Source organism: Microdochium trichocladiopsis (genome assembly GCF_020744255.1).
Source record: "Microdochium trichocladiopsis strain MPI-CAGE-CH-0230 chromosome Unknown B0I36scaffold_12, whole genome shotgun sequence".
Lineage (NCBI taxonomy): Eukaryota > Fungi > Ascomycota > Sordariomycetes > Xylariales > Microdochiaceae > Microdochium > Microdochium trichocladiopsis.
In genome coordinates this window covers 443,132-469,236 of record NW_025763555.1, presented here as the reverse complement: position 1 = coordinate 469,236, position 26,105 = coordinate 443,132, and the positions used below count along the sequence as shown (strand labels likewise).

General features: G+C 54.4%; 7 protein-coding genes across 7 annotated transcripts; 3 read left to right on the top strand and 4 right to left on the bottom strand.

The window, feature by feature from the left end:
- Positions 1-38: 38 nt before the first annotated feature.
- Positions 39-1,559, top strand: B0I36DRAFT_227577 (calcium/proton exchanger; the record flags this gene model as incomplete). The annotated part of the gene is made up of 7 exons (XM_046149097.1): positions 39-96; positions 166-611; positions 681-779; positions 831-1,142; positions 1,198-1,309; positions 1,362-1,447; positions 1,506-1,559. Coding segments are annotated over 7 exons (1,167 nt in total), but the record flags the coding sequence as incomplete, so codon positions are not given.
- An 892-nt stretch (positions 1,560-2,451) lies between these two features.
- B0I36DRAFT_354996 (uncharacterized protein) lies at positions 2,452-6,414 on the top strand (the record flags this gene model as incomplete). Its single annotated transcript, XM_046157381.1, has 7 exons — positions 2,452-2,572; positions 2,625-3,316; positions 3,544-3,587; positions 3,784-4,231; positions 4,439-4,535; positions 4,834-5,657; positions 5,965-6,414. 7 exons carry the CDS (start codon positions 2,452-2,454, stop codon positions 6,412-6,414), a joined length of 2,676 nt encoding a protein of 891 aa, XP_046005764.1.
- A 395-nt stretch (positions 6,415-6,809) lies between these two features.
- B0I36DRAFT_354995 (uncharacterized protein) lies at positions 6,810-7,728 on the bottom strand (the record flags this gene model as incomplete). The annotated part of the gene is made up of 2 exons (XM_046157380.1): positions 6,810-7,586; positions 7,693-7,728. The coding sequence occupies 2 exons, from the start codon at positions 7,726-7,728 to the stop codon at positions 6,810-6,812; spliced, it is 813 nt and encodes a 270-aa protein (XP_046005763.1).
- Positions 7,729-11,928: 4,200 nt separating this feature from the next.
- Positions 11,929-13,275, top strand: B0I36DRAFT_254411 (major facilitator superfamily transporter; the record flags this gene model as incomplete). The annotated part of the gene is made up of 2 exons (XM_046150816.1): positions 11,929-12,782; positions 12,849-13,275. The coding sequence occupies 2 exons, from the start codon at positions 11,929-11,931 to the stop codon at positions 13,273-13,275; spliced, it is 1,281 nt and encodes a 426-aa protein (XP_046005762.1).
- A 5,605-nt stretch (positions 13,276-18,880) lies between these two features.
- On the bottom strand, positions 18,881-20,173 carry B0I36DRAFT_254052 (uncharacterized protein; the record flags this gene model as incomplete). The annotated part of the gene is made up of 2 exons (XM_046150796.1): positions 18,881-19,057; positions 19,124-20,173. The coding sequence occupies 2 exons, from the start codon at positions 20,171-20,173 to the stop codon at positions 18,881-18,883; spliced, it is 1,227 nt and encodes a 408-aa protein (XP_046005761.1).
- A 690-nt stretch (positions 20,174-20,863) lies between these two features.
- B0I36DRAFT_368750 (peptidase S8/S53 domain-containing protein) lies at positions 20,864-21,905 on the bottom strand (the record flags this gene model as incomplete). The annotated part of the gene is made up of 3 exons (XM_046159664.1): positions 20,864-21,142; positions 21,175-21,689; positions 21,737-21,905. The coding sequence occupies 3 exons, from the start codon at positions 21,903-21,905 to the stop codon at positions 20,864-20,866; spliced, it is 963 nt and encodes a 320-aa protein (XP_046005760.1).
- A 1,667-nt stretch (positions 21,906-23,572) lies between these two features.
- Positions 23,573-24,159, bottom strand: B0I36DRAFT_43122 (uncharacterized protein). The gene is made up of 2 exons (XM_046162574.1): positions 24,024-24,159; positions 23,573-23,958 (listed from the first exon to the last, which is right to left on the bottom strand). The coding sequence occupies exon 2, from the start codon at positions 23,949-23,951 to the stop codon at positions 23,604-23,606; it is 348 nt and encodes a 115-aa protein (XP_046005759.1). The 5' UTR covers positions 23,952-23,958; positions 24,024-24,159; the 3' UTR covers positions 23,573-23,603.
- Positions 24,160-26,105: the final 1,946 nt, after the last annotated feature.

The following is a 26,105-nucleotide window of genomic DNA, read 5'->3' as shown; positions in this document are numbered from 1 at the left end:
TCTCTCGAACGTCCGAGATCGCCCTCGAGAGCGACAAGCCATGGGTCAAGCATCCCGCCCACGTCCGGCACATCACAAAGATGACCCTGCTGAGCAGTGAGTTGCGGTCCCCAATGTCAGGCATGGGATGCCGGTCCGCACATAGCTGACCGCGGATGTCCACAGACCCGATCAACATCCTCCTCGTCTGCGTACCCATTGGTATCATTGCCGGCCAGGGCGGCTGGGACCCGATCGCCGTCTTCACCATCAACTTTTTCGCCATCATTCCCCTGGCGGCCGTCCTGTCGTTCGCGACCGAGGAGATCTCTGACAAGCTCGGCGAGTCGCTCGGCGGACTGCTCAACGCGACGTTCGGCAATGCGGTCGAGCTGATTGTGAGCATCATTGCGCTCCAGAACAACCAGCTCCAGGTCGTCAAGTCTTCCATGATTGGGTCGATCCTTTCCAACATCCTCCTCGTCATGGGCATGTGCTTCTTCTTCGGCGGCATTGTCAACATGCGCGACGGCAATGGTGAAGGCACAGAGCAGTCGTTCGCCTCGATCACTGCGCAGACGACCTCATCACTGATGACACTCTCGGCCGCTTCTATGATCTTGCCTGGCACTGTGAGGAACACCGGCTGCACAATCGCACCAGCCTCTTTTTATTCATGCTGACTGTACATGGTGGCACAGCTCTTCATGATCATCAACCCTGCCGACGACGAAGAGTCGACTCGCCGACCGATCCTCGCCCTGTCTCGTGGCACCGCAATCATCCTTCTCCTTCTTTACGTCATGTAATTTTTCCAGCTTAAGACGCACCACAACCTCTGCAGCCTCGAGTCCGCGACAACCCCGCCCGACTCGCAGGATGCTTCCGAGGTGGAGAGCAACAACGCGAACCAGCACCAGGAGGACGACGAAGAAGAGGAGAAGGAGGAGCACATGAGCCCGTGGTCGGCTGGTCTCGTTCTTATTGTGACGACTGTTCTGGTCTCCATCTGCGCGGACTACCTTGTCGACAGCATTGACCCTCTAGTAGAGCGCACCCACATCAGCCGTAACTTTATCGGCCTGATCCTGATTCCTATCGTCGGCAACGCGGCTGAGCACATTACGGCTGTTGTGGTCGCTGTCAAGAATAAGATGGACCTCGTGAGCTCCTTCTGGCCCATTTGTCAGTCACGGCTACTGACATCGTCCACTCCAGGCCATGGGAGTTGCTATTGGCTCCAGCATCCAGATCGCCCTGTTTGTCACGCCGTTACTCGTCATTCTCGGCTGGATCATGGACCGCGACATGGACCTGCACTTTGAGACTTGTAAGTTGCAGACTGCTTATTGATGTGCACCCAGTTGCTAACACCCCCGCAGTCGAGACTGTCTCTTTCGCGCAGTCCGTGCTTGTCGTCATCTACACCGTCATGGATGGAAAGTCGAATTACCTCGAGGGTGCCATGGTATGTCTTGCAGGTCTGGAGAGTCGGAAGCTGTATCATGTGCTGACACGCCGCGTAGTTGATGGCGCTCTACATTATCATTGCGCTCGCCTTCTTCGTAACCCCTAGCGAGGACTTCGACTACGAGAACGCCACCCTTTTATCGCACGCGGTGCACAGCATCTTTGGGTCTTCTTAGACATGGATTGTAGTCCTGGAGTGGGGGAGAAGAAGGATGGAATGAATCAACAAGGGGCACACCGCGCGCTTCTACTGGGCGGGCATGACAGAGTTGCCGAGGTTCACAGGAGGACAGGATTGAGAAGACCGGTCTTGCGCTTACGTGGAAGAACATGTCGCGACAGGCGATTGTTGTTGTCGTCGCGGGGAAGTATCGCAGCTACATTCACGACTTTCTTCTTGTATCATGTAAAAGAAAACAATGCACATACCATTGAGACGCCGCAAAGACTTTTCAGCAGCACGAAGTCTGTTAAATCATGATGCGCCATAGGGTAGCGTCACGTCTGTCAGTGGACCAGGGTCTCAATCGTCCTACATACAATCCAAGTCTCCCAGTTGTCGATCGTTCCGATCAACCTTGACCAGAAATGTCACACACCCAAGCAGCATGTGTATGCGGGAGATCAAGCGCAGGGCCGCTTTGGTCAACCTTCATCGACCCCAATCTGCATTGCACGACGGGCAACTACAACAACACGATGCAAACCCAGCCCATGACCCTCTGTGGAAGCTCAGCCTCTGATATCTGGTGGCTGAACTGAAGTGGTCTTCTCACACGCTTGATGTGCAGAGCTTAAGGCTGTCCAAGCTCCACGAGTTTCTGTGCGTGCCTGTGGTCAAAGCTTTCAGAGGAATAGGAGCCATTAGCCGCATTCAGGCACAAATATAAGAGTGCTTAACATGAGCTTTCCGTGGCCACGGCTCGCCTCCATACACTCCAATATTCCGGAACAATTTCACGACGGCGGACAACTCATTTCTATCTGACTCAACAACACATTATGCTTCGCAACCTCAAGGACATCGCCACTGTCAGCAGTGCGCGACGCTTTCCAAACCATCTCCACCTCATCTGCAGCCTGTGCAATGAAACTTACGATGAAGGTGAAACCGTGGTCATCAGTAAGTACAAGGACGGTCTGTGAGAAGGCGACTTATTGATACTATTTAACAGTCGATGTCAGCGCCAGCAGTGAGGGCCCGATCAGTTTCAAGACGTACGCGATTGAGCCACCGAGGGCAGCCTCTGGCGCATTCGACCCCTGCGAACCTCGCTGTGGCGCGCGAACGTCGTATTGCTCACATGCAATATGTTATAAGTGCTCCCCTCGCTGCCACGGCGTGAGCACCCACCAAGCTTGTTTCGAGAACCTGCTGCAGATGCTCCCTGGCCTTAAGGAAAGTGTCGATGTTATCGACCTTGCCACACGTGTACGCTTCGCGCTGCGCACGCGGTCTCCTTGGGCACAATGCTGGGCTTTTCCACTTTTACCACCGAGATTTCTAGGCGGGCAGATTTACTTGCCGGGCGGCCGTTTACCGCCTGAATTAATGCAGCAGATTGCCAATACTACTGGTCGGATGGAGCGCCGCTGGCTTCACATTGGCTCTTCGATACCATCGCTGAATCTAAAGAAGGAAGGCAAAAGGTTGCGCCTTCGGCAAGTCAGCTCATGGGGACGTGGTACAGAACCACTATCTCATGAGACTGTGGTCAAACATGACGTCTTACTCAAGTTCGATTGGGCTGGGCTCGTTGAGATTTGCGAACCAACCGCCGCAGACGACTTCGGCTGGAATGAGCATTTCCTCTTCTGCCTCGTCAAGGCTGCAGACCCGCTCCAGGAATGCAAAGCAACCTTCCAGGTATGAGAGTACCCGCGAAGGCCTTCAGATGGTACATATCATTAACAAGTCAGTCGGGCTTGTGCCTCATCGAGCCACCGTGTAACTTCAGCGGACACATACTACTCTCAAACACATCAAGCGTCCCAAGTGGAATGCCACCCGCAGATGGCTCAAGTCCTGTTCTGGTGGCGCATGGGATCCCACTGTGGGATTGCATTAGCATCACGTTCTTTTATCTGCTGGAGTCTGGCAAGATCGTGGGCGTCCATCGTCACACGGAGCGCGAGCCGTACGTCGACAGAACCCGCACACGTCTGCAGGCGTTATACGGCTGCATATTAGGGCAGGTGTTTGTTCCTTTAAAGCCACTCAGAGATGGACGTCATGGTTGTCAAGTGGAGAAAAGGCGGGTTCTCAGTAGGTTACAACGAGTGTGCGAATCAGCTATGAGGATCCTCTAACTGACTGCCCCAGTTTCATAACAGCCTCGGTTCTATATCTGTTGGTCGTCCTCGGGTGGGCATCCAGCCCGGAGAGGGAGGACTGGCTGCAAACGCCAGCGCTAAGCCGACGATGGTCTTCTATACGAATCCGGCAGGAGGCGTGGAATGGATGGATCTCATATCAAGCAAAACATTTGATCACAAGCACGAGGGGCCTCTTCCAATTCTGGGCTGTGTTTCTTTTCACAACATTCGGTCTCTCAATCTATACCTGAACGCCTCGCCACCAACTGCAACCTTTACTGGCATTCGGGGGGCTGTGTTGACTCACGTCAATGGTTCACGCAGTGCAGTCGGTGATTGCTGGCCAGAGACTTTCGTGGAGCGCACAATCGACAGCAGGGAGGCAATTGTCACGATGGGAAACGCCTTGACCACATGCACAAATTGCAAGACAGACACCTGCGCTTTGTCACTCTTGCAATCTCGAGTACAAAAATAAAGAGACCAGTGCTGCCTTGATCGTCACAAAGATGAACGCCCTAGATCGTCGCTTGTGATCTGTTACTACGCGTTCCACCACAAACGATAGTCTGCTTCGACTCTTTCATCGACGAGGAAAGTGCCCTTGGATCGTTACACGACAAATCGATGAGCTCGGCACACAAACACAGATGTGGTCTTCGTACAAACCCAGACACGGCCGGCAACGGCCGCAGGATCACCCAGGATCTCTGGATTCAACGTCGGCGTGAGCCCCTACCACATTAGCGCATCCAGCAGGAGTTTCGGCAGTGAGTCCCGCTTACATTGGCACAGCGAATGCGTTCGTGGCTATGCGCACGACTCAGACATAGTATCAGTCCTCATCGAGCCTAACGATATCGGCACACCCGGTACGGAAAGTACTTGAAGTGATATCTTCTTTTCACATCCTCCCACACGCAAATAACCCGCCTCCGAATCAACATCCAGCTGCTTGCAGGCCAAAGCATACTGCTGCGACAATGCCGACACCAATACTCAGCTTACCTGCCAAAGTTTTCGACATACTAACAGATGACTTAGATGACATCGCCTGGCTGCTGTTAGGCCGTACCTGTCGAACGCTGGCCGGAGCACTCCAACTGTACAAGATTCGCCGGAACCCACTTGCATTTGTACACGCTGCAAGACTCGGACCACTATCCGCCACAGAGCTCTTCAAATGGAGTACGCGCAAGGACGAGGTCAACCAGCCCAAAGACTACGATTATACGCGCAAGTATGACCTCATGGACCTGGACGCTGAATACGACTTCATCGACCCAGACTTTATGTACGACCACCCTCACCTGGACAAATATTTCTGGGCTTCCGCTCCGCTCTCGCCACTAGCTATCGCAAGCTTCCATAACAGTACCGAGGGCATCGAAGTTATCCTCAGTTGCGGCGCTCAGGTTGATCTCAACCATAAGTTCGTGTGCAACCACGATGTACCCTGGTCCAGTCCGGCGGAACTCGCGGATGGCATGCCGTGGCTCATTGAGTCACGGCCAAAAGGGTCGACCTTGAGAGTCGACTCTGCTTGGACCGCACTTGAGATAGCAGTATGTGGCGGCTCAGTACAGGCTGTGGAGATTCTGCTGCCCCACGTCAAGAAGGTGAAGGCGGCACAGGATATCCTCGAACGCTCATTCCTGTCCGCCGTGGCACACCGGCAATTCTCGATCATAGAGGTGTTACTGCAGGAAGTCGAGTTGATGCCTCAACTTGGGCGAGAAGCCTTGTTCTACTGCGTTGTAGGACATTCTGACGGAGCAGACGAGATCGCTGAAATGCTTGTCGACGCAGGTGTCACTATAGATGCACAGGCTCCTGCTCCATGGAATATCCTTCACATCGCAGGGATATATGGCCAATTTCGTGTGGGAAAGGTGCTGCTTCCCCATATTTCGAACCAGCTAGCGATGGACACTATCTGTCATTAGGGTGGTGGTGCATAATCCGCTTGGTATCCGCCCCTTGGCAGCAGCATGTCTGCCGCGGACCTTCAGCAGGTTCTTGAACACCCGACATCAGGTCGACCTCCTGGAGTACGACGAGGAGACTGACCGTTTGAGTTACATCAGGGAGCTACACAGGTATGGGTTTTCTTTGGATGCGAGCGGAGTCAACGACTTGTCACCGATGGAGCTGGCTCGGCACGATGCCTCAGACAGCATCACGCAGTTTTTACTCCAGCTGGGGGCCTCTGACGAGGACCTAGGGTATGCTGAGGAGCGACCTATGCTTCCGTGCGGGCGATGCCGTCTGACACGGAGGCAGTCTGACTGCGATCACGGCCAGTGGCCTTCACGCCGACAACTCTCTCGCATCACGGATTATGAGCTGGGCAACAGTCGGCAGCAGATCTGGTACTTTGTAGAACTGCAAGAAGTCCGCGGCGAGCGAACTCGGAATGCATACGTGGCCGAGACCAGCTTGCTTAAGGCGTCTAACTTCGATCTTTCCTTTCTCCAGCAATACTGGAAGGATCATCGTGTTCCTATAAGACGGAAAAAGACTATCGACCCCAAGCATGCAGTGGCTTTCCAGGGCCATCTGCATATCGACTCCATGGGTATGCACAGTCGCATCAGCCCCAACGGTGTCGATCGCTTCGGAAACACCAAACAGGTTGGCACAGTGTGATGTCCTTGCAATTGACCACACAGATTTGTCCTGTATAGCAGTTATCATGAACGGGGCGTACCCTACGAGGCTGCTTCCTTTGTTGGGCTTCTTTCATCTTTCGGAAATTCCCATTGGCATCCATAATCTGTAGAGCAAGCGCTATTCCGTCTATCCAAGCGTAGCCAGGTCGTGTGCATTAATGCCCCGGCAGGTGTAACAACGTCAAGTACTGTGTAATCACGAATAGGACAGACTCGCTGAGAGGAGACGATGATACATAAGGCATTTCGTACTGTACTCCACCTTTCTCGTACCCACTCGGTGCAAGTCGCAAGTACTGATGGCTTGGCGGCCGGCGGAAACACTCAGATGCCGGCACATCTGTTATCGTATATCGCGCGTTCCCGGCTGTTCTAGTCGCAAGGACTACCGCGACCGTCGCCAGTAGCCTCGTGCGAATCACCTCGGGGATCGTCCTGCCTTGAACTATCCCAGCAGCTCTCAAGCAGGAGGCCCAACCCAGCTGCATGGTTGTTATCGACGTCCATTGTGGTCGCAAGCTCCCCGTTGACGAGGCTGCTGGGCGCGGTAGTCTTGCCGAGGGCGGTGCTCGCCGCGCGATCCTCGATCCCTACTTCAACATCGGCATCCCCATTTGTACGATCAGCCACGGTGTTGCTTGTACCATTGGCGATGTGATTCGCTCCCGTGTTCTCGTGTTCTCTGCCACCCACATGACACTCGTCACCGAGGCTCTGCACGTGGTGACCACGATCTGTCTGAACTTCATGGGGAACAGTCGGGGGCGTAGAGTACTTCTGGGCATACTCGCCAATCGCAGTGTCGTTCTGGCAATCGCGACTGCTGTTGATCGAAGTCTCAGGCGCATTGATGCTAGATAAAGCCACGGGGGCAAATCCCCCTGGATCATAACCAGGCAGTACTCTGCTCCCGTCTGTCGCTGAGCGGAGCAGCGGCTGTCCAGCTGTGGTGTCTGTAGCCAGATCACTGGCAGCGTCGTTTGTGACCTGGCCTACGTCTCTGTTGACAGGGGATTCGATGGGTTGCCGCTCGTTACCGACTCGCCTAGACGAGTTGCATCGGAGCAGATAGAAGCAGTGGAGCGTGAAGTCACACATATTTTGAACAACCTCAAAGATTTTGCTGAGGGCAAAGGCGAGCAAGAGGTTCTATTCTACAGCTCGGGGAAGTCCATCAACACAGTGAGCCAGCACGTAATTACGATTCATGACAACGGAGAGCTGTTTGAGGATGCTCAGGCTTGCGCGCTCTCACCTCACCGACCATCTTCTCGTCCGAGCAGCGACGCATGCGGCGCGCTACGAGAGAATAAGAAAGCTTCTGTTCAAGACCATGAGCGGAACATAGAGGCAATGGTTAAAGTGGGTACTGTCCAGTCATGCGTGGCGCATTCAACGAAAGCGTCCGTCGCTACAGGGCCACAGGTCGGTCGCGGGTAGCCGCTTAGAGGTGTGAGGAGGGTGATCTGGCCGGAGCCTGGTACGAGGGAAGAAATGCGCTTTTTTCAGTGCAATAGCTTATCGTTGCAGCATCGCCTTTACGACTACAGGTGGTAGCTGTGAGTTCGATGAGTACAACGGGTGGCGCTGAATCGTGTTTGTTGCAGTCTGCACTAGCCAAGAGGGCGTGTAGGCAATGCTGGCACGCCTCTGGCGCGCTCTCATATCTGAGCGGCCCGGGGGGCTGGAGTCAGTGTGCACCCTGATTGTGTCGCGGTCATGTAGGATCTCGTCCTACGAAGTGTGGCAAAGCAGATCGGGAGCTATGCTGCTTGGCATCCATGTCGGCGCGTGAAAATAGACCTCGGGAGCATGGCGCATCGAGACCGCCTCTTCAGTGTTATTTAATGTAGCCCCATAAAAAAGCCGTAACGTAATCCACAAGCAAGCGGGCCACACAAGCAAGCGGGCCACCCTCCAGGCACTCGTACGACAATGTGTAAGATAATTCAACCATAACGCCTTAAATCAATTGAAACTATGAGGAATCCTCTTCTTCAGAGGCAGATACAACTTTCTGACATGTGCGAGCATTATGGCCGGGCTCGCCGCAGACGCCACATCGTCGCGCGCGCGTTTCTGGCCTCCTCGTACGACCACTACTCTGACTCGTTTCCGCCCTTAACTGCTCCGTCGCGTCGATTTGAGCCTTTAAATCTTTTGCCTGATCAATTGTTAGGGACCCTCCTTTCTGTAGCTGTTTTCTTTTCGTACGACGACGGCGGCTAAGGCGGTCGTTTGCATCTCGAAGTTCGGCGAGGTCATGGCGCATAAGGGTCTGCTCGTGCACCATCATTGTGATTTCTTTATTAAGCTGCCGTAGGCTCTCAATAATGGAGGACGGAGAGCTATTCTGGTGTCGTACGATGCGATTTTTGATATACTCTGTCTGCGATTCGGCCTCAATTGGGTTGTTCGGCGTCTTTGAAACCCAAGGGGGTGGTAGTCCAGCAGAGGAACCTGGCGGTGTTGGCGTGTGAAACTTTACATCTAGCTGCGAAATCACATAATTCGGGTCGTACGGCACTAGGCCGGTTGCTCTAAAGCCTGCCTGGATGTTTGACTTAGTTATCGCAGCGTCGTACGCCTTATAAAAGGCTGGGAGGAAGTCCTCCTTTGAGATGTGGGTAATATGCGCCCGCATGAGACCCTCAATTTCTTTACCGTACGCCCGTTTAAGAGGGCTAAAGCACCCAACATCGAGAGGCTGGAGCTTATGTGATGAATGAGCAGGCATACAGAGCATTACAATGTTCTGTTCCTTGCAGTAGAGCTCGAAGTCGACGGAATGGTGGCTCTCGTGGCCGTCGAGGATGAGGAGGCGGTAGGTACCCTTCGTACGACTCTTCGTATGGAAATCGAAGTGTTTTACCCATTCTAGACCTCTCTCGTTCGTCGTCCAGCCGTTCTCTGAAAGCGCGATTACCCAGTTGGGCGGTAGAGGGCTATTCGCGGTCCAGGAGTCGAGGTCGACCTTCCCTGCGAATATGATGTATGGTGGGATCGAATAGCCGTACGACGCGATACCCTGGATTACTGTAACCCATTCCTGATTGCCTTGTTGTACGGCTCTTGGCCTCCCGCGTCGATCGGAGGTCGTAACGACAGTTTCGGCGGAGATCTTACCTATCGCGAAGCCCGTTTCGTCGAAGTTATAGATGTCGTTATCGTGGATGCCGTATTTCGCGATTATGTTTCGTACGAGCTTAAACCACGCGCGATACGCGTCCGGATCTTCACAGAGGACTCTCTGGTAGTCGGTTCTTCGATTAAAACGCGTACGGAGCTCTAGTCGTCGTCGTACGAAGGTTGAGGCCCAGTTCGTTCCGACGCGTGGCGTGTCGCGTTCACGAAGGAGTCGATCCGCCATTTCTCGAATACCACTTAAGCGCGGCGGAAACGATCGCGAATCTAGGTCGATTATATATCGTATGATACTACCCTCTTCGTATGAGGTTAATTTCTAGTAGGGTGGTCGGATATCGTATTTCGTAGCTCGGCCGTAGTATCGCTACTGGAGTGTCGTACGAGATATATTATAGATCTGCGCAGCCTTTCGTACGCTTAATTTTGGGTCGGATTGGAGCGCATTTAACGCTAGAACCAAATCACTTTCAATTGATTGTTGTCCTATGATTAAAGGTGGAGAAAAAGGAGAAGAAAGTGAACCTCAAATGAAATTGCAGTAAGGTGACCCGCTCACCCGTGGATTACGTTATACACTTTTCTAGGGTACTGATAAAGCTATCGAGTTAGGAGCCTTCGAAGTTCGTGAGGTTTCCACTTTGGTGGAACCACGGCGCTCTCTGGCGTCAATCCGCTAGACGCGCGGTGGGAACCTTCAAAGACAGAATCCATAACTCGACCAGCTCGAAGCCGAACAAGGAACGACAAGTCCGGTGTCACTGCATGAAGCGATCTAGCACTTGCTGCGCACTGTCCCACGGTTGATAAAAATCACGAATTGGGAAGTCAAAAACTGCCTAGTTGAAGTATCGATGGGCAGCTTATATCGTCGTATAACTAGGAGGTCTCGACCCAGATGACGCGATAGAGGCATCATCGTAGTAATCTGCCTCGTACGTGGCCCCTTCGTCAACACTCTCTGGGAACCCATCACCTTCATTGCGAAATGCGGCGTGTCTACCACGGCCATCTGTCGCGGATGCGAGTAATCGCAGCGAAACTGCTTCCTCAAGACTGATTTTCATTTCGAGGAACGTGAGGCTGTGAAGTTGATCGACCAAAGATTCCATAGATATCGAGCTTCTGGGAGATTCATTCTGGCAATGTCGGAATTGTAGTGGCGGCGAGGGCTCACGCCATAGTCGGTGCTTATACAGTACAAGCTGGAACCGACATCTCCCGTCGGCAATGTCCCGGATTGCAGAACATTCACCGTAAGTGTCTGCAGTCAGGGAGTCGAAATCTTGCTCAATCTGGAACAGGTGGAGCTTGGTTTCTTCCAGTGGCTGCCCACTGAGGCCAGATTGCAAATACGACGTATCAGTATCACAGATGTACTCCCATGCGTGATCCAGGGTATCTATCCTGGTACCGTCAAAGAGGAAAATCGCCGCTGGATGCAGTGGTACGCCAGAATAATTAAACCATAGGAGAGACCTTCCGAGGCCGAAAGGAGGGCAGAAAAGCCTCCGGCGGATTGGGAGTAGCGATCTCCACCGTCGTTTCGGCTTCGGTTATCGAGAAATAATGGCGAGTTCCCGTCACGGGTTAAGCTTATAAGTGAGTTGCATAAGAAGTGCGTAGCCGAGCAGAGCGCTTCTTTGCCATGTCTCAAGGTTTCTCCCACACTAAAGGCCATACAACGTACTCCAACTGGTGTCTGCAGTGCGGCGGCTGAATCGTGAACCCAATGCTCTAGACATGACCAATCACAAGTGCCTCCTCTCCGATCTCGAACTCCGACCACAACCCAGGACCCCTGCCGATGAAGTGAGGGGAAAGCCATCGGGGAGTTCCGCACGCGGAGGAGCTGACTAAAGCCAGCTCCAGGATAAAAAGAAGACAAGCGTCTGCCCGCCCCCGAAAAGCGGAACAGCTCCGATCGCGTTTAGCCCCCGAACCTCGATCTTCTCCACTCTTCACGGGAATAAGCAGCCGAAACGTTGCTTCCCGCGGAGCCCGGCGGAGTTCAAGGCCCGCTTTCACTCGATAAGCGGCGGCCCCTGGATTGGATTTTTCTTTGTCGGTTGTGACTCTTTCGCCGAGGCTTCGGTACCAACATCACCATCAGGTTATCAACACCGGCGGTCCCAAGGTTCCAATGCGTCAGCACTCGAAGGCACAGACACCGGACACTCAGCTCTAGGACCGCGCTCGTCTCTTGACTGCCCACGCCACCCTCCGGCCGTGCTCCTCTGTGCGGACTCTGCTCCGCACCACTGCCGCCAGCGCCATGGCCTCCGAGACGACAGCGCCGGTGACGCTTGGCGATGCCACGCCGGCGCCCTACGGCGTCCAGGAGAAGATGACGGCCGCCGACAGCACCTCGCCCGGCAACACCAGCAGCAGCGGCGAGGACAGCGACTGCCACAACGACGACACCCCCCCGGACGGCGGGGCGCCGGCCTGGTTGTGCGTGCTGGGCGCCTGGTGCGCTTCCTTTGTCAGCTATGGCTGGATCAACTCCATCGGCACCTGGCAGGAGTACTACCAGAACGGGCCCCTTAAAGCCTACTCGCCCAGCCAGATCTCGTGGATCACCTCGCTGCAGGTCTTCTTCATCTCCTTCCTCGGCCCCGTCATTGGCCAGGTCTACGACCGCGGCGGGATGCGCTACCTCATCCGCGTCGGCTCCTTCATGCACGTCTTCGGGCTCATGATGGCCTCGCTGTCAACCGAGTACTACCAGATCCTCCTCTCCCAGGGCGTGTGCAGCTCCATCGGCGTCGCCATGGTCTTCGTCTGCGCCTTCAGCACCATAAGCGACTGGTTCCTCAAGCGGCGCGGCTTGGCCTTTGGCGTGCTCGCCACGGGGTCGAGTCTCGGCGGCGTCATCTTCCCCATCATGACGTCGAACCTGATCAAGACGGTCGGCTACGGCTGGACGATGCGTATCGACGCGTTCCTCATCATGGCCCTGCTCGTCGTGTCGAATCTCACCGTGCGCTCGCGCCGTGCGCCCAGGCCGGTCAAGCTCAATCGCGAGTCCCTCGCCAGGCCATTCACCGAGCTCACGTTCAATCTGCTCGTGCTGGGGCTGTTCCTGATGCCGTTCGGCATGTACGTGCCCATCACGTACCTCCCCGTCGCGGCGCAGGGCGAGGGGTACGTCTCGTCGGCGATGGCCATCAATCTCGTGGCTTTCTACAACGCAGCTAGGTACGATACCCCCTACTCCGCTTTCTCCCCCCTTTACCCCCATTCAATACTAACCCCGCCTCGCAGCCTCTTCGGCCGCCTCGGCTCCGGCTGGCTCTCTGACCGCTACGGCAAGTACAACATCTACATCATCTGCGGATACCTCTCGGGCATCCTCGTGCTCGCGTTGTGGATCCCCGCGCGCACCGAGGCCGCGGCCATCGCGTTCGCGCTGCTCTTCGGCCTCGCCTCGGGCGCGTACATCTCCCTCATGGGCGCGCTGGTCCCTTGCATCAGCCCCATGGAGGAGATCGGGTACCGCAACGGCATCACGTTCCTGAGCTCGGCCATCGGCGGGCTCATCACGAGCCCGATCGCGGGCGTGATCCTGGTGACGCCCGCGAGGTGGACGGGGCTGAAGCTGTTCGCGGGCGCGTTCCTGCTGGCGGGGACGACGGGGGTTGTGTTTGCGAGGGTCTCGAGGACGGGGTTGAAGCTGAATGCGATTTTCTAAAATCGTGAGGGGTTTGGCATGGAGGGAGAAAGCGAGGAGTGCTAGTGAGGGTGATGCTGGGGGAAGGAGAAAACCACGACCGAGAATGCTTGGGAGTGACACATCATTGTTGGTTTGGAATAGATTGCATATGAAGCGTAGCTATCAGCGTATTACTAATCCCAATCAATGCTTTCCCGAAGATATTTTCCTACCGCACAAGACACTTCTGATCGACACGATATAATTCAGAGTCACTTGCTGCAAGTCAAAGTGGATTGGCACAAACATCACATTCTGTTCTGGACATCGTCAACGCGCCGATATTTGAACATATGCCAAGCCTAAGACGCTGGCAGAGTGGAAGTCTCCAAGCAAATCCGATAACGTAATCCACGGGTGAGCGGGTCACACGGGTGAGCGGGTCACCTTACTGCAATTTCATTTGAGGTTCACTTTCTTCTCCTTTTTCTCCACCTTTAATCATAGGACAACAATCAATTGAAAGTGATTTGGTTCTAGCGTTAAATGCGCTCCAATCCGACCCAAAATTAAGCGTACGAAAGGCTGCGCAGATCTATAATATATCTCGTACGACACTCCAGTAGCGATACTACGGCCGAGCTACGAAATACGATATCCGACCACCCTACTAGAAATTAACCTCATACGAAGAGGGTAGTATCATACGATATATAATCGACCTAGATTCGCGATCGTTTCCGCCGCGCTTAAGTGGTATTCGAGAAATGGCGGATCGACTCCTTCGTGAACGCGACACGCCACGCGTCGGAACGAACTGGGCCTCAACCTTCGTACGACGACGACTAGAGCTCCGTACGCGTTTTAATCGAAGAACCGACTACCAGAGAGTCCTCTGTGAAGATCCGGACGCGTATCGCGCGTGGTTTAAGCTCGTACGAAACATAATCGCGAAATACGGCATCCACGATAACGACATCTATAACTTCGACGAAACGGGCTTCGCGATAGGTAAGATCTCCGCCGAAACTGTCGTTACGACCTCCGATCGACGCGGGAGGCCAAGAGCCGTACAACAAGGCAATCAGGAATGGGTTACAGTAATCCAGGGTATCGCGTCGTACGGCTATTCGATCCCACCATACATCATATTCGCAGGGAAGGTCGACCTCGACTCCTGGACCGCGAATAGCCCTCTACCGCCCAACTGGGTAATCGCGCTTTCAGAGAACGGCTGGACGACGAACGAGAGAGGTCTAGAATGGGTAAAACACTTCGATTTCCATACGAAGAGTCGTACGAAGGGTACCTACCGCCTCCTCATCCTCGACGGCCACGAGAGCCACCATTCCGTCGACTTCGAGCTCTACTGCAAGGAACAGAACATTGTAATGCTCTGTATGCCTGCTCATTCATCACATAAGCTCCAGCCTCTCGATGTTGGGTGCTTTAGCCCTCTTAAACGGGCGTACGGTAAAGAAATTGAGGGTCTCATGCGGGCGCATATTACCCACATCTCAAAGGAGGACTTCCTCCCAGCCTTTTATAAGGCGTACGACGCTGCGATAACTAAGTCAAACATCCAGGCAGGCTTTAGAGCAACCGGCCTAGTGCCGTACGACCCGAATTATGTGATTTCGCAGCTAGATGTAAAGTTTCACACGCCAACACCGCCAGGTTCCTCTGCTGGACTACCACCCCCTTGGGTTTCAAAGACGCCGAACAACCCAATTGAGGCCGAATCGCAGACAGAGTATATCAAAAATCGCATCGTACGACACCAGAATAGCTCTCCGTCCTCCATTATTGAGAGCCTACGGCAGCTTAATAAAGAAATCACAATGATGGTGCACGAGCAGACCCTTATGCGCCATGACCTCGCCGAACTTCGAGATGCAAACGACCGCCTTAGCCGCCGTCGTCGTACGAAAAGAAAACAGCTACAGAAAGGAGGGTCCCTAACAATTGATCAGGCAAAAGATTTAAAGGCTCAAATCGACGCGACGGAGCAGTTAAGGGCGGAAACGAGTCAGAGTAGTGGTCGTACGAGGAGGCCCGAAACGCGCGCGCGACGATGTGGCGTCTGCGGCGAGCCCGGTCATAATGCTCGTACGTGTCAGAAAGTTGTATCTGCCTCTGAAGAAGAGGATTCTGAATAGTTTGAATTGATTTAAGGCGTTGTGGTTAAATTGTCTTATATATTGTCGTACGAGTTACTGGAAGGTGACCCGTTCACCCGTGTGACCCGCTTACCCGTGGATTACGTTATGAGAAAGTGATAACGGTCATACTCTAGTGGAAAGAAGGGAACTGTTCAGGTGAGGCTATCCCTCAAGCACCACTGCGTTCAAGGACATCTGCACAATTCGTTGGCTTGGCCAACAATGTCCCCGACAAGCGGTGCGAACCATTTGATATCACATGTACACTAGTCTTGCACATGCCGCTGTGGGATACGTGATCACAGATATCACTCACTCCCTTCTAGCTCCGGCATCGATCCAGCGCTTCTCCCAGCCCTTCAAGTATGCTCCCATGTCTGGCTGACTGGCAGAGGGTATGTGTTGGGCGATTCGTTCAGGCCGCTGGTCGGTAGCAAGGTAGATCTGCAGTTGGCCCAGTGGCCCGTGGCCCGTGGCCCAGGTACCTCCCCTCCCGCCTGGCACATGTCGCCCTTCCTTGCCATCCTCGCGCCAGCCCTCTGCACGGATGACGATGGTAGAGCTCTGGATCGCGGTGGGTACTTTGCGGTACTCGCAGCACCCGTAGCCCTGCTAAGCTGCCTTGGCCAGCCCACACACAGCGGCCAGGGGTCTTGACCCCCAGCTTCTGTTCGATGGCTGGTGGTTGTGGTGAGACGAAGCGAGGCAAGACCTTGTGTGTAATGGAAAGTGCGGACGCTGCCGAGCTTATATGCAACTACCCTCATCCGTGAAATGGATGACCTGTCGTGTCACCAGTCGCCGGCGTCCCAGACGACTTGGATTTGCAGGTCGTCGAGCGGCAACTGCGAAGTCGGAGCGGTTTGGCTTGGGATGCCGGTGGCCATGTTTGCTGCATGCAGCCGGGTACCCCTCCCTGCTGCTACTATACTGGGCTGGTTGTGGCAGGGTAAGTTACACGGTCGGACGACAGCTCGATCAGATCATGTCCGTGCCTGTGCAACAAAGGCTTCCTGGCATCGGTGAAGAACGCAGTCTTTTGTGCAACGAGTCGTGCGCCTTGAACACTTGAGCAATCAGATGTTCGGGATGGGTCTGGCAAGGGTTCATCCCACATTGCAATGCGGGGTCCTTGTGTCGTCGATGCCATCCCCCGCATGTTTCCACGTCGAGGAGCATTCAGTTGGGCCGCAAAGCGGCACCTGAGAACTCGTGGGGTCAGTGATCCAGTACTTAGCCATTCAGGGCGTGCCAGTACTCGCCCATCTTGTCCTTGGATGGTGATCCCCAACGCAAAGTGCTTGGTGCAGGGGCAGCGGCTCGGACCCCTCGAGCCATCCCGGGCCCTGACAGAAGCCGTAGTCCCCGGCGCTATCGGAAACTCAATGCAATTCGCCGCGTTGCCGTGTTTCCAATGGAGCCATCTATGCGTCTACGGACGCATATCTGCTAAGTACCGGCGGTGTAGTAGTACCTGAGTCGTACTAGAATCATGTCGGGTGCAGGGAGAATGGCCGTGTGTGCAGCGGCGTTGCGAATTCCGGGTCCTGATGTCGCTCATTCGTGAAATGGATGACCTGTCGTGTCACCAGTGCACGAGATTGTACCACGACGGCGGGGCGAGATCATATCGAAGATCGGGTTGCACGCTGTCGTCCCATGCAGGGCAAATACCGTCGGAACAAGGGCTGGGATCCTCCTGGGCCCGGCTTATCAGACATTGACCGGTCAATGATGCATGAACACCTTGCATCAGGCCCCCCTGGGCTGGGAAGACAACGCGAATCAAAGGAGTGCATCCGAGACCTGCCAAAATTTGGGACGCTGGTGCGCGGACCACGGGGGGAAAGGTAGTGGCCAGGCGATTGGGTAATCCCCTGTTTGGGCCAAAAGGGAAGGACAAACAAGGCCGCAGCACCAGGCCGTGGACAAGAGCGGGGGCTGTGAAGGAGTCATGGGCCGACTTACGTAAACATCTCATTATGTCAGCAAGACGGATATGTGGATATGGACATATCCAGGCGACCCTGGATATGAGATCACCAACATATCCAACGATCCATGGCCACCATGGAGTAACCACGATGAAGGACAAAGGACTATATAGCTTGGAGGCTTTCCTTGACCAGACAGTCATTACCTTTGTACTTCAGCGATCAATCTAAGTATCAGTTTCACCACACACTTGAACTAGTCACTCAATTGCCGAGACTGGTATCTCTCCCAAGAGACACGACAACCCATCGAGAGAGAGCGACAGCAGGAGTTAAGTGAGATTGCGAAGGCTTTACCTATCTTCCAGAACAGCAACCCCAGCGCCCTGCCAGACGGTTGACCCCGGAGGCAGGATCGTGACAATGTCCTACATGGGAATGAGAGGGACGTCGAGGGATGCACGGTCGGCATTACATATGTGGGGCATGTTGAACCCTGAAAACTGACTCAAATCCGGGGTGGAATAAGACAGTAGGGTTCCTTAACTAGGGAGCTTACCCTAAGTCGCTTATAACTTTATAAGTAATAGCCCAAATTAAGAAATATTTATAGGATTACTAGATCTTAGTATTTACTCTAAACAGGCTCTTAAACTTTTAGTACCTAGTCTTATACAAGAAATCGAGGTACCATAGTAGTAAAGAAAAACTTGGTACCCTCCATACAAAAAAACTTGGTACCCTTAGAGGGTACCAAGTTTTCTACGTATAGATTCCTGACTTAGGTCCAACGTCTGCATTGCTGCATCCTGCAACGCATCTCGTATCTGTTGGGCTTCGAATAGGCCACCTTGTATCACTGCGGCACTACCGTCTGAACGGAATCATCGAGCCTGGAAAGCCTTCACACTGTCATCAAGCAGTAGATAAGGAGGTTATTGCCAGTCTAGCGGATGAGTGGCCACAGGCCTTGCTCGCGAGCCAGCAGCGGCTGGATCTAATAGGACAGAAGACGCTGGTTGCCTTGGCCTAGTGTCCCGGCTGACGACCGTGTGCATTTCTGTCAGCTACTAGTAGAACTACAGATTCTCGTGCCAGATCCAGAAAGGTTGTGTACTTCGGGCATGGGGCTGCTGGGATCGAAATACTTCTCAACGTTCGCCCGATTCGATGCCGCCGTCCGCCGATGACCTGCTCACAATCCTTGTACTACACGATCGCGTCAGTCAAGTAGGACATCTTGGCAGAGACAGTGAAGACGATTCGTGTAGAAGCCAAAGGCGTGAAAGAAGTAGCCCGCACCCGTTCGCTGCGGTTGAACAGTATTGAAAATGATCATCATAAGGGAACAGCTTCAGTTCCAATTTGTCTTGATACCTATCACTACTACGATGAGATCTGCGGTCGGCATATATATACTTCAGAAGCCAGCCTGCATCGACCCTCAACGAGACGCTCGTGCCATTCCTGGATGGCGTTGTTCTGAGCCAAGTTGTGTGACGTGTCAACAGTGATAGCAATGATAGGATTTGGCGCTGCAAGGTCACGCTAGGCTTTCGACTCAATCATCATTGTCGACGCCATCGATGTCCTGAGAATGTGCTTGCAAAACCAGGGCCAGTATATCTTACTGGCCCAGCATGCGATATGTCGCAGCCCGTGAAGGATCTGGAAGATCCCTAGTGGCGTGCTGGTGCTGCCAATATGCTGCTGTGTCCAGAGGATCTGTGTACGACGTGCGACTGGTCAGCTTGGGATGTCAAGGGGAGATTTCGGAGGATGATGACATACCGTGGCGCCTTCGTGCCGTGTGGCCGCGGTGAACCACCACTCGTGGCCCTGAATCACGAGCGACGGGAGGAAAGCGATCATTGTGTCTTTTCTCCGCTCAGGAGCAATGTCCGACTCTAGCAGCCGCAGCTGGCGGTCCTGCCACACAGCTAACTGCAGATGCGCCTCAGCAAGCTGTTCACCCGGTTTCTTAGACTCGGCGCTGAGAACGATGGGCCGTGCCCGTAGAGGTGTGTAGTCGGTGTGGTTGATGTTTTCGCTGGGGCGCTGCGCCCGCAGCTCGTCGATGCGGTCCTTATCGCATCCGTCCGCTGGATCGATATAGAGGCAGAAGTCGATCATCTTGGTGCCACGCGCATCGCCAGATAGCCGCGCCATGGTGCAAGGCATGGCGTGCACGCGAGGCTGAGTGGGATCTTGCGGCTGCTGTTCGTTTCGGCCCAGAGCGAGCGCCAGGAGCGGCCAATGGACGAGCATGTTCCATGACGCCTCGGCATGGCCGTGGTTGTAGCACTCTTTTGCCTCCAAGGAAATATCGCGCACGGCCTGCATCGACAAGAGCGGAAAACCTGCCGTCGCCATGGTCAACTCGTCCTCCTTGGTGGCGAAGGCGGCGTCGGTGATATCGTATAGCGTCTCGTCGCTTCCGCGCTGGCTCGTCAGCTCGTCTTGCAGGTAAGGCGGAATGACCTTGTCGCCCCGGCTGCATTGTCGAAGCTGGGCAAGCTCATTCTTGAGCGCGGCCGGCATGCGTAGATCGGCGCGGTCAATCTGCAGCACCAAGGACTTGTTGCGTGCAACTTCGAGCCGGCGTATCCGCTTCGTCGGTGATCGAGATGATCGAGATTGGCCCGACCAGTCGCTGCGGCTGGCACTTGACGATGCAGTCGGCGTGCGATCAAGTCGTGGATGGGCTACTCTCGCAGCGCGAGGGGTGTTGTGCTGTATGGAATCGCCACTGGCCGGGTAGTCCTCCAAGTCGTTCTCGTCCTCCCGTGACCTCCTTCGCTGCCGTTGCCGCGTGTTGGTGCGGTCTGAACCTGGACTCATGCCGCCTGCTTCTGCTGCCATGGAAAGCTGATGTGAAGATACCGGTGGTGTTGGTGGACGGCTAGAGCTTGCACTTCGTCGGCGCTTGCCGAGCACGGCTGGCGGTTCCGTAGCGATGGTGATGGGGTGCGGCACCTCTTTGAGCCACGAGAGAACCTTGGCCATGGGGACCTTGCGCGTGGTGGCTGGTGATCGCGTACTCGCTGTCGCTGCGAAATGATAAACTGCGTTGTAGGGTGATCGCGATCGGAATGGAGAGGAGCCAGCGGCCGATTTTACGATTTCTGTGGTGGGGCATGGCAACGACCAAGCAACTGTTGGTTGTCAGCGACTAGTTACCTAAGCAGTAGCCGGTGCGCGGAAGCTCCGAACTGCGGACAGGTATCCACGACTGTACAAGTCTTTCTCACACGTGCACATGTATGCGCGCACAAATACGCGCTTTTCTAGGCCGAGCGGTGCAAAGATTCATGCTCAGCTGCTCCCCAATTGATCAGCTAGGTTGACAACCCTATTGAAGTCTTCGCCCTCGGCCTGTGCTTGAGGCCACCGTGGAGCATTCACACTACTCTGAAGCCTGTGCCGTCTTCGCCACAAGGTAAGTTACTGGGGGTAGAGCCTTGGCCATTGGCTTTCAATCCTGAGATGAGTGTTACACTGCGCAAGAAGACTGTGCCTGCGGCTTGAGCATCATGCCGAGGTCTCTTGATCGGCGGATCGCCGAGAAAGTTTGCTCAGCTGAAGAAAATGGCGAAGAACCCTGCCGGAGATCCCCTGTACAGTAGCCTTGGCGAAACCCGTGACATGCGGCGCGGCCTGTGAGGTGCCCGACAGCCTGGCGGTAGCCTTGTCCGACTTGTGGCCGCACGATAGGATATCCACACCGGGACCAAACATGTCGACAAGCTTGCCGTAGTTGCTATCGCGGGCGCGCAAGAGCGTGTTGCCGGCCGAGGCGATCGTAAAGATCTCGGGCATGTTGGCCGGCTAGCCTTCTCCACGTTCGTAGCGTCATTGCCCGCCGACACGAACACGGCCATGCCGGCCTTTTGCATCTCGCGGATCGCATCACGCATCGCTGCGCTACTCTCACCCGTGCCGCCGGCCGAGTACTTGCCCAACGACTTGTTGAGGCGCTTGTTGCGGCGCGTATGTTGATAGGCCCATTGGAAGCCCTCGAGCGTTTGCGCCATGGGGCCGTTACCGTTCTTATCAAGCACCTTGATTGAGATGATGTTGATCTGCTTGGCCACGCCAAATGTCTTGCCGCCAATGGTGCCTGCCACGTGGGTGCCGTGGCCATTCCCATCTACGCGTTCCTCCGTCTTGACGAAGTTGGCGCCATAACCCGCTCGCTTCTCAAAGTCGCCGTGCGTGATGCGCACGCCTGAGTCCACCACGTAGGCCGTCAGCCCTTGGCCCTGGCCATCCTTGTAGAAGCGGTAGCCATCGGCGGCCAGCGGGGTGCCCGAGGTCCAGTTGAGCGACATGGAAACGAGGCCCCAGGCGCGTCGCTCTGAAGGAGTTCGTCGCCCAGGCTGATGAGGCTGCTGCCACCGGAACGGTCCTCGTAGTTCATATCCTCGCCATCGATAGGCACTTGGTGCCCAATGTTGACGATTCCGTCACGCTCGACGAGCGCCACCGCTGGGTGCGATGCGACGGCGGCACGGGTCTCTTCGTCGAATACGGCGGCGTAGCTACGGTGCTCGTTGATCTGGTGTCGGCTCATAATGCCCGTCTCGCCTGTCGTCGGCGAAAGGGGTACCCCGCGGCGAGACAGGGCCAGACGGTGCACGTGGTTCGCGAAGTCATAATGCGAGTCGATGTCGGAATATATCTAGATATATATTTGACTGCCACGCTTGCCCACCAGGAGTGCACCTAAGTCCAAGGCGTGATATCTATAGTTGAAGACACGATTCCAGGTCGCAACGTGGTCTGGTATAGTCTTTGCTTCAACTCCCGCATGGATCTCGCTCCCAATATGATGGACGCGATACGCTCGACGGTTGAGCTGCATAGGTATCACATGACCGACATCGGCAAGAGTAGAATATCGACTGCCATTTCCTGGCGGGCTGTCGTGGTGAAATCACCATTAGGAGCCTTCAGAGCACACTGGGCAGCCACGAGTTCAAGATCGTCCGGGTAGATTGCAGCCAGTCGTTGAACTCCATATCTGTAGGGATAGAAAATGTAATCGTGGTCGCCATGGGCCGGGTGTTCGCCGTCTATGGTGATGAGGCCTTCATCGCTGAGAGTCCGGGAGAGTCGGCCTAGTCGCGGAGTATGCGCTGATGCTTCGGTCGGCCATGCGCCAACTCGATCGTCTAGAAGGCCGCAGACCCTGCAGAACCCCTATGGCGATGGTGTGGCTGTCAAATGGTCCGCGACGTCAGCCTATGGTGCTGAATCTTATGACGCCCGGGTTTGCTGGTCTCAATGAAGCCGTGACTGCAAAAGTGGCACGTAGCAAGGTCAGTCATCGTAGGAAGGCTCTCCAACATAAGTATAGGCTTAGCTGGCCTCGAGTTTTTCCTGTAGGTGGCGGGCGATATCTTATCAGGAGGAGACTGCGGGAGGGGCGGCGATGGTGTTTTAAGTATCGCTATAAGAGCCATCCGTGTAAGCCTTCAGGAAGTTGGGACCCACGTGAAGACGACTGATGTGGCTGTCTATGCAATTCTGGTAACGGGGGATGAAGAGGCCACAGCTACGTTCCATGCAGTGGAACATCACCAGCTAATCACTGGCACGACACGGTCCAGTGAGAAGGGAGACCCTTACCTATGAGAGATTATTGATGAAGAGGGGGAAGCGGTACAGTAGGCTTCGTGGCGTTGGCAATGAGTCATTGGACAACCACGGTAGCAGTGAGGCATCGACGACCATAAGCTCCAGAACATGATTGTCTGGTATATGCATTCGGTATCGTTGTGAGAAGCAGCACACCCAGCAGCGTGGGCGAGGGCGCAGCGATATGACAATGGGAGACATGACAGTCAAGATCGAGATGCAGGATCTGGGGTAAGTGAAGAAATGAGCCTAACTTAGCACGCCACGTTCCCGAAGAGAGGTTGGCGAAGCATATCTGCGGAGTATCGAACACCTTTGCTGCGAAGAAACCTTCCTGAGACCACTTCATAATCTACCGCCGCTGAGGTTGCTTGCTGGAACCATGAACTGTCAGCTGACCGTTCGTGGATGATCAAAACGGACATTCCGAATGAGTCAAGAAAATGACAGAGGCTTTTGTGCCGGTGGTTTCCACAATAACACATGTGTCGAGTTCACGACAGGTCATTCTGATTTCGTGCAGGATGACAGCTGAGCCGATTCCAGTTTCCTGGTATGTATAGGAAGATCAGGATTGCCGGCATGGACAAGCCATGTGATGCGATGGCACAACTACCAGAGAATTATCATACTATGATATCTGAGGGTTCCCACGCTTTATGACGTGTCTCATTTTCTCCGGCGTCTCCGGCGCATTAGGCAACCTCAAAGGGCGGCTCGACGCGGTATTGCCAATCCACATACTCCACTTCTCGTTAACGGACATTTGTGGCCCTCGGCGGTCACGAGGCTCTGTCTGCTCCAATCTCCACCATATCGTCACCAAATCGGTGCCAGGCCTGCACCACACTGGCAGTGCCTGTGGCCATACACAGACCTCTTGGCCGCCAAACCCACTTCTGACTCTGCCCATCTCTGCGCTGAATAGAGCACTCGTCACTCCATAGAATACGACGAAACCACGTAAGCGGCTTATCATGATACTTCTGCGCAAATCGGAGTCTTTTTTGAGCATGGTCTTCTGTTAGAAAGGGGCGCTGTGCAGCCTTACGGTGCATAATTCCGTCCGCCTTGAGGTACCGCCTTATAGTGTCGATAGAAACCTGAGGAGTAACCCGTTTCTTAAGCTCTCTAATCGAGATGAAAGCGTCGTCATTGATTGCATCCTTGATGCGCCGTTTATTGTGCGAAGAAAGGAGGCTGGGGCGCCCTCGGCCAGGAGGAGATACACCCCAATCCTGCGCTGTGAACCGTCTTTTGATGCCATACACAAGGCTTACCGGAATCCCCCCATCCTCGGCGATTAGTGCAGCTTTTTTACCAGCGGAAAATGCTGCCCAAACGCGGTTCCTCGTGCGAGGCGTGGAATGTTTTTAAATGGCTTCAATGGTCGTTGTGGTGTCGCCATTGTCGATTGAAGGTGGTGATGCTGAATGGGTTGGAGGTGGCAAGAGCGCGTCGGTGCGCGTTTGTGGAGAAATTCGCGTTATTTGCGCCCCCACTGTAGGTAGTGTTCCGGGCACTAGAGCAACAAGGTCCTCGCGATTAAAGAGCTTTACAGAACGATCGACAATTTCTGTCTACTCGATTTTGGTCGTCTGGAGGACCTTGTCCAGCAGGTGTACGGAGTCGGGAATGTCGGGCTTCGGCTTCTGGTTGTTCTGCGTCGGATGCAGTGGAGGGATAGAGGTTGCGCCCCAGGGGCAGCCCTGTGAGGAATCGGCTGTCTCCTCGAGCTCCATCGGCGTCTCATCTCGCATCGCGCACGATTGCTGAAGTGTTTTTCGAGGGGCCTTCCCCCCGGTTGCTTTTCGAAATGTTGGCATGGTTTGTCTCCTGCCCTCAGTCCGTGGCGGGCAATGGGGGGGGCGGCAGGTATGTATGCTGGTCGTAGAAATCTTGGCGGTGTAGAGTCCGGATCATGCAGTGTATGAGTTTGGTCGTGGCGGTAAACAGTCGTGTGCAACCAGGAGTAGTGGTTGAGGGGGGGTAGAGAGAGTTTCTCAAGCTCAATTTGTCCCCCCCAATTCCAAGCTCTTCGTGGGTGAGCAAGCGTACGAACAGGCCGGTGTGTGTTGTACCCCGCATCGGACTGATAACATGCCCAGGTGGACCAATCCGCCAAGCTCAAAGCGCCGATATTTCAATGCGATATCCCTGGATGAATTGTCGTAAGAGGTGGGGTTCCATGATGGCTCCAGACGCGGAGAACCACACCTCGTCCAGAATTGCGGGCTCGTAATATCTCTTGAGCACACCTATGGCGGTATCCTCCTCATCTTGGACCACCCGAAGCTGACTCAGGGCGTGCGGCACGTGGTTCAGTCTGCCAGGCCTTGAATCCATACTGGGACAGGTATATGGACGCGTTAGTCAGCCGGCGATTACCGTAGCCAGTGGAGGCTGTGCAAGTTGGTTTGGTCAACGATGCCCTTGGTGGCGTCGTGATCAGTCAGCACAACAGCTGGCAAGGCGGATGACTGGACAATAGTGCGGAGGCGGAACGCAGACCATATAAGGCAAGCAACTGCAAGGAACAAGGACATAAAGTTATGACCACGAGGTGGTAGATCTGAATTGATTTCTTTCCTGCGGTCTGCGGTCTGCAGCTGGTCAGGGGATAAGATGGTCAAGATCTGGGATGCGCACACGGGTGTGCTACTATGAAGTTTCGATATTGATACTTTAATTAATAACCCAACCATTACGACTAACGTCGGTAAGTTTCCTACCACTGAATCAAATCAGCTAAGGGCAGATAGCCGAAGCAGAAACTCTGCTGTGACTACTAAGCCCGAAGATAGTCGGGCTAGATATGGTATAAGTACTATTGGCAACTGGATCACACGGGACGGGAGGAACTTCGCTTGGTTACCACCGGATTACCAAGCTAACGCCTCAGCTGTACGAGGATCTAGAGTTGCTATTAGGACCAGAAGGAACACATTCATATTCCTACATTTCCCATCATGATGTAGCTTTACACATATCCTGGAAGTATTGTTCATATTTCCCCTTTATTAAAGAGGATACCAGGAGAGCACGAAAATCTTATTCAGCCGAAGGCTGTCTATACATTAATTCAGCCGAAGGCTGTCTCTACGTTAATGCTTTGGTGCAGACAGGTCAAAAA